The 15,982-nt window shown below is 53.0% G+C and overlaps 1 protein-coding gene across 1 annotated transcript; it reads right to left on the bottom strand.

The window, feature by feature from the left end:
• Window positions 1-687: 687 nt before the first annotated feature.
• Window positions 688-10,001, bottom strand: CCR7 (C-C motif chemokine receptor 7). Its single transcript, XM_050327537.1, has 3 exons — window positions 9,863-10,001; window positions 5,182-5,231; window positions 688-3,903 (listed from the first exon to the last, which is right to left on the bottom strand). Exons 1-3 carry the CDS (start codon window positions 9,870-9,872, stop codon window positions 2,839-2,841), a joined length of 1,125 nt encoding a protein of 374 aa, XP_050183494.1. The 5' UTR covers window positions 9,873-10,001; the 3' UTR covers window positions 688-2,838.
• Window positions 10,002-15,982: the final 5,981 nt, after the last annotated feature.

The raw sequence follows: 15,982 nt of genomic DNA, 5'->3' as shown, positions 1-15,982 counted from the left end.
GGCCCCAGCCCCGGCACTCACCTGTCAGGCTTCATGTCTGCTCGTGTTCTCTGAGGTTCTTCCCCTTGATTCTGTGGTTGCAATTACAGGGCACTTTCTGTAAAGGATGTGGGTCATCCCTGTGTGCCTTGAGGCGCAAGTGGATCGCGAAGGAACGTTGTGTGCACGTTGATGGTGCCACAATGGCCCGTTTTAGTTGCAGTTCCTACTCTCACCCTGGCTGTGGGGGTTGTATCCCCAGAGCTGTGGTCGCTGCCTCTCCCTGTGAGCAGTTCCCACAGTAACACGGGGTTTTATTGCTGAATTTTAATTTAAAAGTGAACAAAAAATTGCTACAGCACAAAGGATTTTCACTTAGTTGATGAGCAGCCACTACACATATCCAGCTGTGGAACAGCGTTAAGGCAGGTGGGTTAATAGTTAAAATAAAGACTCCTTAACCTGCTGGTGACTTGTTTCCAGTATAATCCATCAGCAGATGGATCAAACCAACTTTTTTCTTCTTAGTTTATTTTACATGCTTCCTTTGCTGCAGGGCATGAAGCTGAGCTGATCAAACAGCTCCTGACAGGACAGAAGGAGGTGACAGGGGCTGTACAAGGATGGAGAAAACGCAATGGAAAACTAAAGATATTTTATTTAAATCATTATAATTTATTTTTTCAAAAATAGCAAAATACAGTCAGTTTTCAGACATCAGTGGGGAACCTCAAGTTGGGATCTTAGGCCAATGTTAACATGACTCACCTGAATCAGATGCAAATTTGTTCTGTCCATTAAATTTAAACCAGGAAAGCTGCTCACTGGCATTGCCACTGCCTCACTGAGGCACCGGCTGTCCCACATGATGCCCTTGGATCTCATTTGTGGAAGCAGCTGCGAGTTGTCCTATGGCCCATAAAGACCGGGAGACCTCTCCATTTGCAGCAGGGGAATGGCTTTTATCAACAGGAGACAAGTCCAGCTCCGTGTGCTGGTGGAGCAGTTTCCTCCCTGGAACAAGGTGAATGGATTCTGAAAGGGTTCCGTGGCAGCAGTGTGTTCTCAGGGTACATTCATCAACAGATTGAGCTTTGTCCGTGTAAAGCAGCTTTACATACTGAATATGCATTAAGAATTTACTGTTACTGATGAGGAAAACTGCAAAGCCCCTGTGCTGGGCGTGTCCCTTGCTCTGGCCAAGCTCTCAGGAGCTGTGTCTTGCCCAAGTGAGGACAAGGAACAAACAAAGGACTGTTCAGTGTCAGCTGTCACCCCCCCTCCCCATGTGACAGAGAAGCAGCACTTCTGTACAGTTACCTGAGCATTGTAAAAGAGAAGGAGTTCAGCAGTTCAGCACAGACAGGTAACACGGAGCAGAGCATCCTTTCTTCCCAAATCCCAGCCCCTGGCAAAATGCCAGACCCCAGATCCAAGTGGCGTGTGAAGAACTGATTTAGTTATGGTGGCAGGCAGGTAAATAAATACCTGCCAGCCCTGCCTGTAACCCAGCCAGTGTCCCCGTGTCTCTAAGGCGATGCTCTCCAACCTGCAACCCCCGGAGCTCCCTGTGCCACTGCCAATGGGTCCGTGTGTTGAGAAAGAGGATAAATGTCTGTTTAGTGAGTGTTTCGCCGCACAGGGTTCTGTGTGTCCAGGGAAACGTGGGCAGGCTCGCCCTGCCAGCCCTGGGAGCGGCTCCTGGACGAGAGCTCTCTCCACTGGGGACAGCTCTGGGAGAGACAAGGGCAGGAACAGCTGCACAGGCACTGCAGCTGCTCCCCCCTGACCTGCAGCTGTCCCGCGGCGCCGCTTCCCAGGGTGCTCATCTGTCAGCAGGAATCTTCGCTCTTCCCGTAAAAGCGCCAGCTGGAATTACAGCCTGGGCTCTCCCAGGGTCTGGCTTCCTGTGACAGGCTTTCCATGGCAATCTGCTGTTCAGCTGCCGTGGCCCTGGCAGGGATTTTCCACACATGGCTGTCCTTTGAGTTTTAGATCAAACCCCGGTGAGCGGCGTCTTAGCTGGTGCCAACAGCACCGAGGCAAAACACGCCCCAGTAGCTTATGAGTGAAACACAGATCTGACTTCAAAGGCTGAAGCTGACTTCCAGCTGAAGTCCTGCTGGAAGGACACATTGGTTGGGAGGGGAGGAGAAAACCCACCTTCAATGTTTATCTCTTGAAGTCTCTTGGTAGCACAGAAACAGGATAGGGGCAGAAGCGAAGTGGAATTTGTCCTTTTCCTGACAAACCTACGAGTGGCCGCAGTGTTACACAGAGTAATTGGAATTATGGCTGTAATTTGTGGGGATTTGTTATTAGTTATAGACCTGGCTGGTTTCTGACTGGGGAAGGCAGAGCAGAGTCTTGTGCTGGTTTTAAGTGTTGGATCGAGCGTGAGCCCAAGGCTGTGGGTGCTGGTTTGTCTTGGACTGACTCAGTGCAAGGGGCATTTCTGTAGGACTGCAGAGCAACAGGTTGTCTTGTTAAAAGTAACATCCAAAGCAAGGTTGATGCTCCTGGAAGCTCAGCTCTAAACCAAACGTTTCTGCTGCGCCAGTGTCTGTTTCTCTGGGTATTTACTGCTTTTAGGGGGAAATGTTCTATTTTGGGCATTTCTGATTTTGACTGGGAAAGACTAAACTAAAGGTGACATGGCAGGACAAACTGTACACTCACCACCTCTCCCTCGCTTTGCTGTTAGTGACAAATCTATTGGAGTCTCTCCCCAGGGGGGAGGCTCCTGGGTTTTCCTCTTGCCTTCCCTGCAGTTTGACAGGCTTTGCTCTGCCGGGAGTTCAGAACAGAGGAAGTGTTCAGAACCATTCCAGCTCGGCCCAGGCGTGCCTGGGGCTCGGCTCACGGCGAGAAGGTGGTGGTTGTCTCTGTCTCCATGGCCAAGGAGATCCTCTTGCTATCACGGCAGCTGGTGAGCTGCCAGAGGCGCTCCTGGCTCAGGCAGCCCAGCTCCTTCAGCAGCTTGAAGAGGTCGGTGCGGAATTTGACGCCGATGAAGGCGTAGAGGAAGGGGTTGAGGCAGCATCGGAAGCACGCCAGGGTGTAGGTCACGTCGTCCGCCACGTCCAGCTTCTTGCTCTCCTCGCACGAGCTGGTCTGGTTGAAGGCCGAGATGGTCTTGGCCAGCATGACGCCGTTGTAGGGCAGCTGGAAGACGACGAAGACAATGACCACGGCGATGATGACCTTGATGGCTTTGTTCTTCTCGAAGTTGCGGGCCTGGAGCAGCGTTCTGATGATGACGAGGTAGCAGAAGGACATGACCAGGAGGGGAATCAAGAAGCCGAACACCATTTGCGACACTTTGATGCCGGTGTTGAAGGTCTGCAGGTCGTGAGCGATGATGGAGCAACGGGGGTGGGCCTCCAGGTTGTTCACACCGCTGTGAACCAGCTCGGGGGTGGAGAGGATGAAGGCCAGGAGCCAGATGATGACGCACGTCACCTTGCTGATGAATATCATGCGGGGCCGCAGGCGGTGGGCCGAGGCCGCCTGGACGATGGCGAAGTACCTGTCGATGCTGATGGACAGCAGGAGCAGCATCCCGCTGAAGAAACTCATTTTGCAGATGCAGTAAACGGCCTTGCAGGCGAACTTCCCGAAAAGCCAGTGCGTGGCCGCGCTCGTGGCCCAGAAGGGCAGGGTCAGCAGGAAGAGGATGTCTGCCAGAGCCAGGTTCAGCAGGTAGATGTCCGTCATGGTCTTCAGCCTCTTGAAGTAGATGTAGGTGAGCATCACCAGCCCGTTGCCCAGCAGCCCCGTGAAGCAGATGAGGCTGTACATGGCCGGGAGGAAGGCGGCGCGGAACGAACGCACTTCCTTCTTCTCGCACAGGGTCTCGAACATGTTGTAGTCGATGGTGGTGTTGGAGTCGTAGTCATCGGTGACGTTGTCCCCAGCACAGAACTGGAACGGGAAAGAAGAGAAGAGTGTGTCGGGAAGGGAGCCTGGAGAGAAGTCCCAGGGAGTTCCCAAGGGCTGGCTCGTGCCAGCACCACAAACAGACCTTGTGGCTGAAAATGTTTCCCACGTGTATGTGGGGTCTGGGGCTTTTTGGGGGGCTCCAAGTGGGAATTCCACCAGAAGCGTTTAGTGCTCAGCCAGAGTAGCACCTGCAAAACCCTCAGACGTGTGGCAGCTTTCCAGAGTGTTCCAGGGCCCACCTCCAGCTGTGTGTGCACAGCCGGCTGGAGGGTCAAAATGTGAGAAATAAAACATCCCTCAGCTAAATCAAAAATGGAGGGAGGTGGCAGTGGGACAGTGAGGAAATGCAGTGAGTGCAGCAGGAAGCTGCTCCGTGCCGGCACGGACGCGGTGCCGGCGTCTCATTCAGGCCCCTGATTTCAGTTCTGATTATTCTCGTTTCATCTTCCTACGCTGCCATAACCTGTGGGGCAGAGGGAGCCTGTGCCCTGCTTTCTGTGACTTATTAGTCTCCAGAACCTTCTCCCCGTCGCACAGAGATGAAAGGTTTCCCCTGGATATCCCCCCCCACCCCGTTATCACGAGCATCTCTGTGCTCGCCATCTCGGCAGGTTTGGTTTCACCACATCCTGCCAGGCCGCCAGCAGTGAAAGGGAAAAGAACGGGCTGCTCGGCTCTGCCTGAGCCTCGGGGAGCTCCACGGGCTGGGGGGTGGCTGGTGCTGCCTGGCACTGCAGGGCAGTGGCCACTGGCATGGCACCAGGGCCAGGCACCAGTCCGGGAGCAGGTCATGGCACAGCTCCGTGCTTGTGGTTCTCCTTCCATGTCAGGGTGACTCTGAGCAGGAATGGGCTGAGGAAGGTGTTGGATTCTTCCTCCTCGGGCACATCCCTCTCCAGCACAGCCCTTGGCTGGAGCCTGGCACCTTGACCAGGGATTTGCAGGGTGCTCGGAACCGGCTGCTCCCCACCATCAGCACAGGGTGCTCTTGTCTGCCCTGGAGGTGCTCGTTTTGGGGCTGACAGGGGACTCTCACAGCGTTTGTCACTGGTTTTCCCTCCTCGGTTTTGTTCCTCCTGTTTGTGTTTCTGTAGCGGGGCTCTGCTCTCACCTCCCACCTCCCACGGCTGGATCCTGGGGTGAGCAGCCCTGTCCCCACACACCTCTGGGGCTGTGGGTGGCTGCTCCGAGTTTTTGAGATCTCTCTTTAGCCACAACACAGAGCAGCTGGATTTCAAAATGTTGTTAAAAACATCTTACCTGAAAAACGAGCGGCAGGCTGAAAACAAGGCTGACCTTTAGCTGCTTGCCTAGGAGAGAAGGGGACGCTGTGTTAGTGGCTGAGCGGGGCTTTCCACGTGGTTCTCACTTTGAAAAAGCAGAGCCCCCACAGCTGGGGAAATCAAAACCCGGTGAAGATGCCAGCAGGATAACCCGGGGTCACACAGGTTACTGTCAGAGCACGGATGAAGCCTCAGGAGTCTGGTCCCTCCGGCTTCACAGAACCAGAGAACAGTTTGGGTTGGAAGAGGCCTTTAAAGGTCATTCAGTCCAACCCCCTGCAGTGAGCAGGGATGCCTTCAACCAGCCTGGGTTGCTCAGAGCCCTGTCCAGTGAAGGCTGAGAGCTGAGGACATTTGTGCACAGCCCACCCATTTTGATTTCAGCCATTACTTTTCCCTGCAGGCAGCCTGTCCCCTGTGCCTGTGCAGCTCAACCCCCGTGGAAACAGCCAGCTGTGAGGGCCATCAATCCAGCCCAGCTGTGCCCGTGCAGTGCCAGCTCCCCCTGGGACAGGCGGAACTGGAACTGCCTGAAATTTATTGCTCCTCTCTAAATGTCAGGGTCGGCTTCTGCTGCCTTGGGATGGGGAGATTAACAGGACACTGACAGCTGGGAGGAAAAATTGAATTCAGAGCCAGGTGTGATGGTGGTGAGAGCAATCTCAGCCGAGCAGCTCTTCCTGCTGTGGTTTCAGGGCAGGGGCCAGGGAGAGCTTTCTCCTCGCTCTATTTAAAGCTCAGACCAGCATCTACCTCAGGGGACATCTGCTCTGGGAGCACTGAGCAAGGAGATGCCTTTGGCTTTCAGTTGCCTGTTCCTTCTAGGAGCTCTGCCTTGCTCCTCATGGCCTAGTTGTTCATGAATATGATTGATTCCTGTGCCTCTCTCGTGCTCAGTGTCTGCTGGACATGGCTCTGCTCTGTTTCAGAGCTCCTTTGTGCCCTATCTCTGCTCTGTCAGGGTCCTGCTCAGGTGTTGCACCAGACCAGGATGTTGAACTTTCACTGCTTCAGGTAACTGCACCCACTGCACCACGTCCCCACGTTAAATCACGTGCAACAGCATCACTAATAACAGGCAGAGTTACTCAGGTGTGTGGAGTGGGGATGTTTGTTTACACAGGAGGGTGATGTGTGGGTGAGAGATCCTCAGCCACGTGTGAAAACTCATGCTGCTCATCCCCAGGCTTGTGTAACAGCCTTCGCCATGGTCTCCTAGAGGCTGTGTCTCTGCTACCCCCCATATTTTCACCTTTTATACTCATGCAGCTGCGTGCTTGGTTGTGTCCACCCACCCCTCACCTTCTCCAAACCCTCCTGGGGGGATCTGAGGGGTTCACCAGGGCACCCTCAGTGTGGGCTGGGAGGGGAGGAGAGCAAGGCTGGGCCTGAGGGGAGATGGGGGAGCTTCTGTCTGGCTGTTCTCTCTGGCCAGTGGCTTTGGCTCTGAGCAGTCCCAGACTGCAGGAAGAGGTTTGGTGTCTGGTGTGGTCGTCACCCCTTCGAGCTGCTGCTCTGACCTTTGCACATGACACGAGAAATACACCCAAAGGCCCATGGACTGGGACCTGCTGGGTGATTTAAGCAAACCCAGACTGTAACTGCCCTCCCTGCCTGGGACACAAGCACAGGGTCCCTGATCTCTGCAAAAACCCAGCCATGGGAGTCTTCATTCTTCTGTTGCTCCTCCTGCATAGCCTGGTTCCTCAGGGACTCCTGGGATTGGTGCTGTGGCTGCCTGTGGATGGATGATAACTCCCTGCTGGATGGGTGATAACCTGTGCTGGCCCAGCACAGCCCCACCAGGCAGGAGCTGAAGCCTCAAATGCAATTTGGATGAAAGGAGGCAGAGGAGAACCACCCTCACTCCAGGGAGGAAAGCACAGACCCAAACCCGACCCCACCAGCTGCTCCCCATGGCTTGGTTTGCAAACCCCAGGCCCAGCCCTGGCTTAACCTGACCAGTGGCAGTGCCCAGCCCTGGGGAGAGCTCCTCTGCTCTGTTGTGTTCTGTTTTCTTGTCACTTGGTGAAGGTCTAACAAAACAGGACCGAAAACGTGACTCAACCAACTCCTGGAACAGTTCATTCCTTTGAAGATCATCACGGTTTTCCCTCCCCCTCTCAGTTGCTGTTTCAAGTGTCTTAAATGTCAAATGACTTTTCAATATGAAGAGAGCCTGTGCTGCCTCTCCCCCTCTTGCTGTGCCCCCCACCTCAGGTTACACATTTGCAAAGGCTCAAGCCCTTCAGCCTCCTGCTCCTCCCACACCAGTTCGAGCTCGTCTGTGCCACTGGTTTCAGTGAGACTGGGCACAACCTGGGTGTCCCCTCAGTTCTCTTTGGGGTCTGGGGCACAGGGCAGAAGCAAATGAGAAGGCATGAGCTGTGCTCTGCAGTTTATCAGCCAGTTTAGGTACATTTCCTTACTTTTTCTTTCTTTTTTCACACCCCGTGGCAGTTGGCTTGCTCTGGGTATTTTCTTAAAGTTCTTGAAGTTTTGTTCCTCAAAATATTAAGGGAAAAAACCCAAAACAACAAAAAAACCTCCCAAAAATCCCCAGAATCAGTTGCACTCGAAACCTTGTTCATAAAAATACACCAAAACCCCACCACAGCAAATGAGTCAGCCTGGCCCTAAAGCCCCGTGTCAGCCCCCACGTCCCTCAGCCTGGGAGGTGCTGGTTTGCTGCTGTCCCTGTCCTGCAGGACCTGGGAATAGGTGGAAAGGGAAATTACTCCATGGGAATGAAGGAGGGGAAGGGGTCTGTTGATGGCAGGGGATGGCAGCCCATCAGTTTTGACAATCTTCCTCCTTAGATTAAGCCCAAGGGATGGGATTCATCCCCTGACACCTGGTGAGATGCTCAGGATCCCTCAGTAGCAAAGGGAAAGAAACAGATGTTTTTAAATCATGGTTCAGGTGTCCTGGGCTGGGCACCTGGGCTGCTGCTCGGGCTGTGCTGTGGCAGAAGGGTGGGTGAAAATCCCACTCAGGGTGGGAAATCCCACTCAGTTCGTCTGAACCTGCCTCAGCATCAGCACCTAATTGTAAGCAAGGTACGAGCAGCTGCAGGGACAGTGAATCCCCCCAGGCACACCTGGGAAAGCTTCTGACAGTGAGAAATATTTGGAAGCAGGACATTTTTCCCGAGGAGGAGAGAGGAGCAGAGACATGACCCTGAGGGTGGTTAAACCAGGCTGGACAAAGGACCAGGGCAGCCCTACACAGGTCTGCCTCACACTGGGGGAGCAGCCACTGCTTAGGGATGGATGAGAGGCTGGGAATGCTTTAGGGACCACTGGCAAAGCTGAGCAAACCCGCCCTGGCCAAACCCTCGTGGTGAAAGAACGTGTTTTGGTCGTCTGGAACTGCAAAGCAAAAGTTGCAGCTCAGCACACGTGTAGGCAGGGAGCAACTCAGCTCTCTGCATCTTCATGCTTGTTCCAGTTTCTGGCGCCTCTTCACCAGCAGTACAGAGGCTTTTGGGGGAAGAACCAGCTATTTCTGAGAAAAGTTAATCGTGCTCAAGTGATCTAATGGCTAGTGGCAGTTAACAGGCTCTGTGCCTTCCCCTCCTCTCAACTGGCAGGGCAGAGACACCGTCATTTCAGGAGTGAGCAGACCCAGAGAAACCCAGTCACGCTCTTACTTCTTGTGTTCACTGATCTGTCACAGAAGTAAGTTAATAATTATCTGCCTCCACTCCTTTCAGGAAACTGTGAATCAAAGGACAAGATAAGCAGGGATAAGCCAGTTAAAAAGCCTCACAGCTGAAGTGAGCCAGAAGCATTTCAAAGACAGCACCGCAGCTGGGCATCTTCCAGAGGAATGGAATACTCCTCTGGAATACAGCAGTAGGACAAAAACCCCAAAGCAGGAACACTATCCTACTCTTCTTGTCAGATTCTTGCTAACTCTTTCTTTTCCCTGTCATGATTTGCCTTTCCCAGGAACTAAGCTTGAGTTCAGTTGCCCCCAAATTTCCATGAGAAGATTCCCTCAACCCCTTCCCTGCTCCTGTCTGAAGGGTCCGGTGGGACCCTCCCCCTCCTGCATCCCCAGAGCCTCCTGCATCCCTGGAGCATCCCCAGAGCCTCCTGCATCCCTGGAGCATCCTGAATTCCCAAAGCCGCTTGCATCCCCAGAGCCTCCTCTGCATCCCCAGTGTTTCTGCAGATATCCATCAGTAAAAATAATTCGCAAAAGACTGGATGGACTTAGCAAACAACCTCAGCTTTTACTTGCTCCTAGTTCCTTGATTTATTCACTGAATTATAATGTTGCCAAGGAGAGAGTGTTCTCCCTCTCTCCCTCTTTTATTTATTTGTTTATTTTTAAAATTAAGAACACAGAAGAAAAGGTGTGAACTATGCAAGAAGAGCCCATTTTCTTTGGGACACAGGAGCCTATATAACATTGCCCTCACACTTGCTTTTTGCATATTTCTTTCTGAAGTCTTTTGAGGTTTCTGAGCTTCTAAAAGAGAACTGTGCATTTTTTTTTTTTTTTAAATAGTAAAAATGAGGAAGATGAAAGTCTTTTACACCGTTTAAACACCCTGATAGAAGCGTCCCACTCCTGTGCTACAGGGCAGGAGTTTGAGCACCGTTAATAAAGCAGAAGGCACAGCCAGGGGCTGCAGGCCAGGTACTCACCTGCATCCATGGTGTGGTTCCAGCGGGGATCTGGTCAGAGCGTCAGTGAGAGCATCACACGCTCCAGCTGCTGCCAGGGACCCTCCTCGAGGAACTCTGCTTTTATACTTCCTGCCCCCTGCGAGGAGCTCGATGACACCAGGCACCCTGGTGTCGCTGACATTTAGCAGACCCTCCTCCTCCTCCTCCTCCTCCTCCTTCTCCTCCTCCTCCCGTGTGTTCAGAGCCCTGCGGTGCCTCCCCAGGTTGCACACACCCAGGGCTGTCACTGACACTCAGGGCGTGAAGTGGGCTCTGCTTCTGCACCGACAGGTGAGAAACGCTCTGTGGTGTGGGAACCAGGGGAAGGAGGCTCCTTCTCACCTCCTTCTCACCTCCTTCTCACCTCCCCTCTGCAGCAGGTCCTGCTTCATCTGTGGAGCACCCGCAGAGCCCTGGAGGACATGGGGAGGACATGGGGAGGATCCACCCCATCTGCCAGACCTGTTCTGGGAAAGGTACAGGATGAAAAGTCTCAGAGCACAGGACTGCCCGTGGCCAGCAGCCCTTCACCCTTCTCCCTCACGACACTGTCAGCAGCTCACTGACTTCCCCTCTTTGGGTATTTTTTTTTATGCTCCCATCTGCACCATCTTCCCCAAACCTTCTGCACTTTGAAGTCCCACTCCTCCCCCCCACCCGAAGGCAAATCAGTGGCTTTTGTTTGGTGGGTGTCCAAGGGGGGCCCTGCTCTTGGAACAGACCCCTCTAACAGGCAGAAACATCCCCAGCTCCTCACAAACTCAGTTTCCTCCCAGGCCAGGGTCACTTCGGAGTACGGCCTTTGGCATCACGTCCTGTCCATCTCCTCACGCTGTGTCAGTGCTGTTCCTGCAGCCAGGTGGAAAAATGGAGCATCAGAGGATGGAATCCCAACCCCAGTCAAACATATCTGAATTTGAGGACAGTCTTGAGGGTCTTGTGGATGGTCCTGGGTCCTGTGTAAAGACCCAGACCCCGTTTCAGACCCTCCTTAGACACGGCACCAGCCCGGCTGCCACTTGAAATCCTTCCCAGTGTTTCTCTCTCAGTGGGCCAGTGCTGCTGTGGTTCTGAGCCCATTCTGGGGCGCTCAGGGCAGGGTGCTTGAGGACCATGGGGGTTTTTTCCCTGCTCACACAAGCTGACCCCAACTTCCCCGGCGTGCTCCGAGTGCGTGGCCCCGGCGCCCCCGCGCCTCGCCTGGCACTTATCTCGGTCAGCGGGTGCCGTTTCCATCTCTGCCGCTATTTATTGCTCTGCTTGCCTCTGCTCACCAGGTATCCGGGCAGGTACAGTGCCTCGAGAGCTCTATCTCGTAACCACTTCCCCCAAGGAGGACCAGAGATGAAAGACTTCCCTCGGGTACGGGCAGAATACCCGGAATCGGGGGGTGTAACGGGGCTGCGAGGAATTCACGCGCGGTCACGGCGCTGCCTGGGGAGGGGTGGGTGTGCAGAGAGGGGCACGGGCCCCTCGGGGTGCTCTGGGCCCCCACTGCTCCCGGGAGAGGCAGCAGGCAGTGTCCTGGTGGATCCATCCCCACATCCACGCTGGCTGAAGCCAAAGACAAGGAAGGAGGCACAGGCAGGTGGTTTGCAGTTTGTTTTCTGCACATGGTCCCAAATCTTCCTCTTCAGAGCTTTGATATGTGCCAAATTCTGTGTTGCCAGAGCCCATTCAAGCAAAGTGTTTTTCTTAAAAAAAGAATGGGAATATTTCAAATAAACAATTTGCTCTGTGTGTGTGACACTGGATTTCTTTACAGCCACGTTTTTATCCCCAGGGAGTTCTCAGAGCAGTTATTAAAGCTTTGCTTAATTCAATTGTATATATTTCCAGCCTATTTCATGCCTCAGTGATTCCATCTCTTTGACACATTCCCTGAACCCGGGTGAGCAGCTTTTCACAAAACTGTGATCCTGGGTGAGCAGACACACCGAACTCCACCAGTGCCAGGCCTGAGCCGTGCCCAGGGAAGCCACACTGCTGTGCCTCTAGAGCCCATTTGTTACCCCAGAGTTAATTAACCGTATAAAAAGTTAATTAACTCTATAAAAAGAATCAAGTTACCCGGTATTTCCAGTCCCTGGGTCCCTCTGCTCCCCTTCAGTGCCAGAAGAGTGGAAGTCAGTGATTCAAACCTGCTGCCCAGGCTGCAGGTTCATCAATCAACTTCTCAACGAAAATGCATTTCCTGATAAATTCCACAGGAAGTTGCTCAGAAAGAGAGATTTCGGTTCAGTTCAGGTTGGTTCCACTTGAATTGAAACATCCAGTTAGAACCGAATTGAGCTGTTTAATCTTGAATTGATCTGACATTCAACTGTGACTCGCTCAGCAATGGAATATCGCGAGGGAGTCGAGGTCTGTGTCTCACGTCCATGGGCTGTGTGTAAAGCTGGGATTCCTGCAGGCTGTCCTAACTCATGGACATCCCGAGGTGGGAAGGATCCCAGCGCTGCAGGAGATGGTGCCTGGACAGCACACAGGGGCTGGGGGATCTTGGAAAGCAGAACTCAGGGCTCTGCCTCAGGAGGTGGTTTGAGAGAAGCACAACACGGGATGTTCTTGGATTCAAAACTTCCTGGTATTTTACACCAATTTTGCTTTAGGTGAGTGGAGATGGAAACTCTGGCTCCCTCCCCCTGTTCTGAGCCACGGGGAGGTTCATCCCCCTCATCCCCTTCACTGGAGGAAGCCGGAGATGCCCAGACAGAAGTGTTGGTGAGCGCAGGGTGAACCTTTCCCAGCTGCACTTCCCAGTCTCATCCCTGTGCTGACATCAAGGAGGGACCCTGACGTCTGCCCTGCCGCTCCCTCTGCCCATCAGTGCCAGCCCGGGGTGCCCAGGATCTCCCAGCTCCGGCTTTGCTCCTGCCCAGACCCCCCTCTCTGACGTCCAGGGGGTTTGTGGTGGAAGTCAAGGGGGTTGCTTGGGAAAGAGGGGGGTTTAGTTGACGTCATTGTTCCTCAACAAACAAAAATAGCAGAAGTGAAATCGTGGAGTAAATTCCTGACCTTCAGAGGGGCACCGAGTTGGGATTCCTCACCCGGCGGAGTTCTTCGTGCGGCCGCAGGGGATGCCCTGACAAACGTCTCATGATTGTGATCTCACCACGAGGTTATTAACAGATCCTTATCCCCCCTGGGGGAGGAAGCAACTTGTGCAGTGCCAGCTCTGACAGGGGTGTGCAGTTTGCCCACAGTGGTCACCGCAGCAGGGAAGGGCACACTCGGTGTCACTGGGAACTCACCTGCTTCGTGCCACGTCCCAGGTGATGGCCTTGCTCTCCAGTTCTTTTTTTGAGGGAAAAAAAAAGGGATATTTACCAAACTGGCATCTGCCCTGTGCCAAAGCATGGACAGCAGGAGAAATTTCTTCACAGAACTAAGCCAGGGAGGGCACACGAGCACCAGTTGGGTCTAGAGAGGGTTTAAGCCTTCCCACAGATGTGGGCAAACTGCTGGGAATACCCATGGGGTATCAAACACTACTGAGCAGCGAATCATTTAGGGAGCTAAGGAGATACTTATTAGGGAGATAAAGCATTATGGCCCCTAAAAATAATTGAGGGTTGAAGTGTCCCTGACCAACCAGCAAACATCCTCCCTGTGAGCTGTGTTACCTTGTTCAAAAGGTAGAAGGTTTAGCACCAATCCACTGCTGTCTTTGGAAGAAAACTGGGCATAGAAACCAGGGATAATCCCATCAGTGGTTTCTCCAGGAAGAGCTCATCCAGCCCTCTCTGTCACAGATATGAAATTTCTCATCCCTAGAATTAAAAAATAGTAATTAAGAAAAGATTTCTGTTGTTGTTACACTCGATTTCTATTGTTGTTACTGTCACTCTTTCTGGTTTGGTTTCCCCCCACCCCCCTGAAACTGGTGCCAAAACTAAAATGTCTTTTTCCTGCCTTTTTAACAGAACCGAGTGAACAAAGCAAATTGAAACTGGTTGTTGACAGAAATTACTGACTTCTGGAAGTCACAAGTGAAGTTGTACGTGATGACTTACAAAAAAAATAAGACACCAGCCTGATAAGTGCAAAACCACTTCAAAAAACCCCTCGAAGGCCGTGGAAAAAGAAACGTCAAAGCGAAAGAAGGGAACTGAGAGCACAAACAGTGAGCCAGGTCTGAAGCAGGATCCAGGCTCTAAGAGCCCAGTGCCTGATCCCTCTTGGATCATCAGATCCCCCTGGGAGAGTCTGCCAGGCAGTAACACTCTGCAAACACAGCGGGGGATTTCAAACCCGGGGATCTGAGCCCTGGAATGAGCGTTCAGAGTCTTGACCAGGTGTTGCAGCTCCCTGAAAGCACAACCAGCCCTGGCTGCAACAGTCCAGGGTGGGAGTGGTGCCTGCCTGGAAAAACAGGTGGAATTCCAGCCCTCCTGCCTCCCTGATGTAACTGAACCCCCTGGTTCTGCAATGCAGCACCCTCAGCTTTGTATCCAGGTGCCTGGAGAGCTTGGGGCTGCTGCAGGTGAGGGGGAGCTGAACTCACAGCTAGGATGGTTGTGTTGTTTCAAGCCCTGAGCGCTCACACAGAACATGTGCCCTGCTGCTGGTAGGCACTGATGACACTGTACAAGGAAAGAGCGAGAGCTACTCACAGTTTACAGAGAGGGTTGGACTGTGCGTTCCCTGCACTCCCTCTCTGGGCAGGTTCATGGGGACTCCTGGTGGCAGCGCCTGCTCCAGCTCACACACCTCTGCCTGCACACAACCTGCACCATTTCCATCTCCAGTCGGCTGTGAGGGGTGTTTTCCCTCAATATTCCAGCAGCTGGGACTGCTGGGAACACTTGCCAGTTAAGAGAATGAAGGGAGGTCAGCACAGGGGCAGGGACAGCGCTGGGGTAGCGACGGTGGCAGCACAAGGGGTTGGATTGGTGGCCAGTGGAACATTTGCTTTGAGTAGCTCTTGATAAATTGAAGGAAAAAATAGCTTTCTGAAAAAAATACATAGTCTCCATCCCCACCTCCCCACTCTCAGGGGCTCTGGACCTGCTCCCCTGAGCCCCCCCAAGGTGCAGGGGACGGGGTGTCCCCACTCCTGCCCTGAGCTGCACCAGCTCAACACTCTGAATGGGCTCTGATTCCGCCACACACAGGCTGCCCCAGCCACCCCTCTGTGCCAGTGTTCGGGTTGGCTTTGATATTTCATCCCTGCAAAGCTCCATTAATCTGTTTTATTTCTTTCTGTCACCAGCGTAATCCTCTCTGTAAGCAGCGTCTGCAGCTCATTTGGCTCCAGGCAGAGCAGCTTGGCAAGACTTGCCCAGGTGATACACAAGTGATTTTTTTACCTTTTTTTTTTTTACCCTTGTTTTGTTTCTCCAGAAGCCTTTTTTTCCCCTCTGAAAGTTCAGCTGCTGCACAAACACGAGACTTTTGTCTTTCCTGGGGAGCCAAGCTCAGCCACACATGTAGGTGAGGGGTTTGGAAGGAATTTGGGTGCATGAAGCTCTTGGGAGGCCCAGGATCTGGGTTCACTTCACCTGGTGAATTGCTTCTGAACAACCTCACAAGGTGCCTGGTTCATGTTTTAACATTTAAATCCCTCTCAAATTTACCCTTTGGGCCCTGCTCTGTTACTGTATTCCAGCTTTGTAGGTCAGAAGGTTTTTTGGGGTGATAAAATCTAATTATTACATTAATGTAAAAAAAAAAAGCCACTCCAAACCCCTTTAAGAACGGTTCTTTTTTTAACCCAGGCATCTTAATAACTTTTACCGTGGTGTGTTTTTGTGGTGAGATAAAAGCATATTTCTGAGAACAACCCGACGCAGGCTCAACCTCCTCCTGCAGAGCGAACCAGCAGCAGCACCGTGCTGGTGTCAGAGGTCACAACGCCCGACTCAAGACTCAGAAACCCCTGGTTTTTCTTCAAGAGAAAAACAAACTGAAGAAAACAACCCCCCCTGGCAAGAGGCAAGGGTTGGGGTTTGCCTCCTGGCTTCCCCTGCCAGTCCCCCTGGGGTGTGGGGGATGGCTGTGCCCACCCACCAGCCAGAGAGCACCCGGCCAAGAGCTCCTCCAGTGAGCACAGCAGCAAAGCACGAGGCCTCTTCCTCCTGGGAGGGTTCCCGGCCC

This window comes from Myiozetetes cayanensis, unplaced genomic scaffold (assembly GCF_022539395.1).
Source record: "Myiozetetes cayanensis isolate MyiCay16 unplaced genomic scaffold, myiCay2020 scf34, whole genome shotgun sequence".
NCBI lineage: Eukaryota > Metazoa > Chordata > Aves > Passeriformes > Tyrannidae > Myiozetetes > Myiozetetes cayanensis.
Note: the sequence above shows the minus strand (reverse complement) of the source record. Positions and strands in the feature narration are given on the sequence as shown.

Coding starts and splice junctions, on each gene's coding strand:
- CCR7 (XM_050327537.1), bottom strand. Junction 3,904..5,181: donor GCCTGCCGCTCGTTTTTCAG/GTAAGATGTTTT, acceptor TTCCCGTTCCAG/TTCTGTGCTGGGGACAACGT.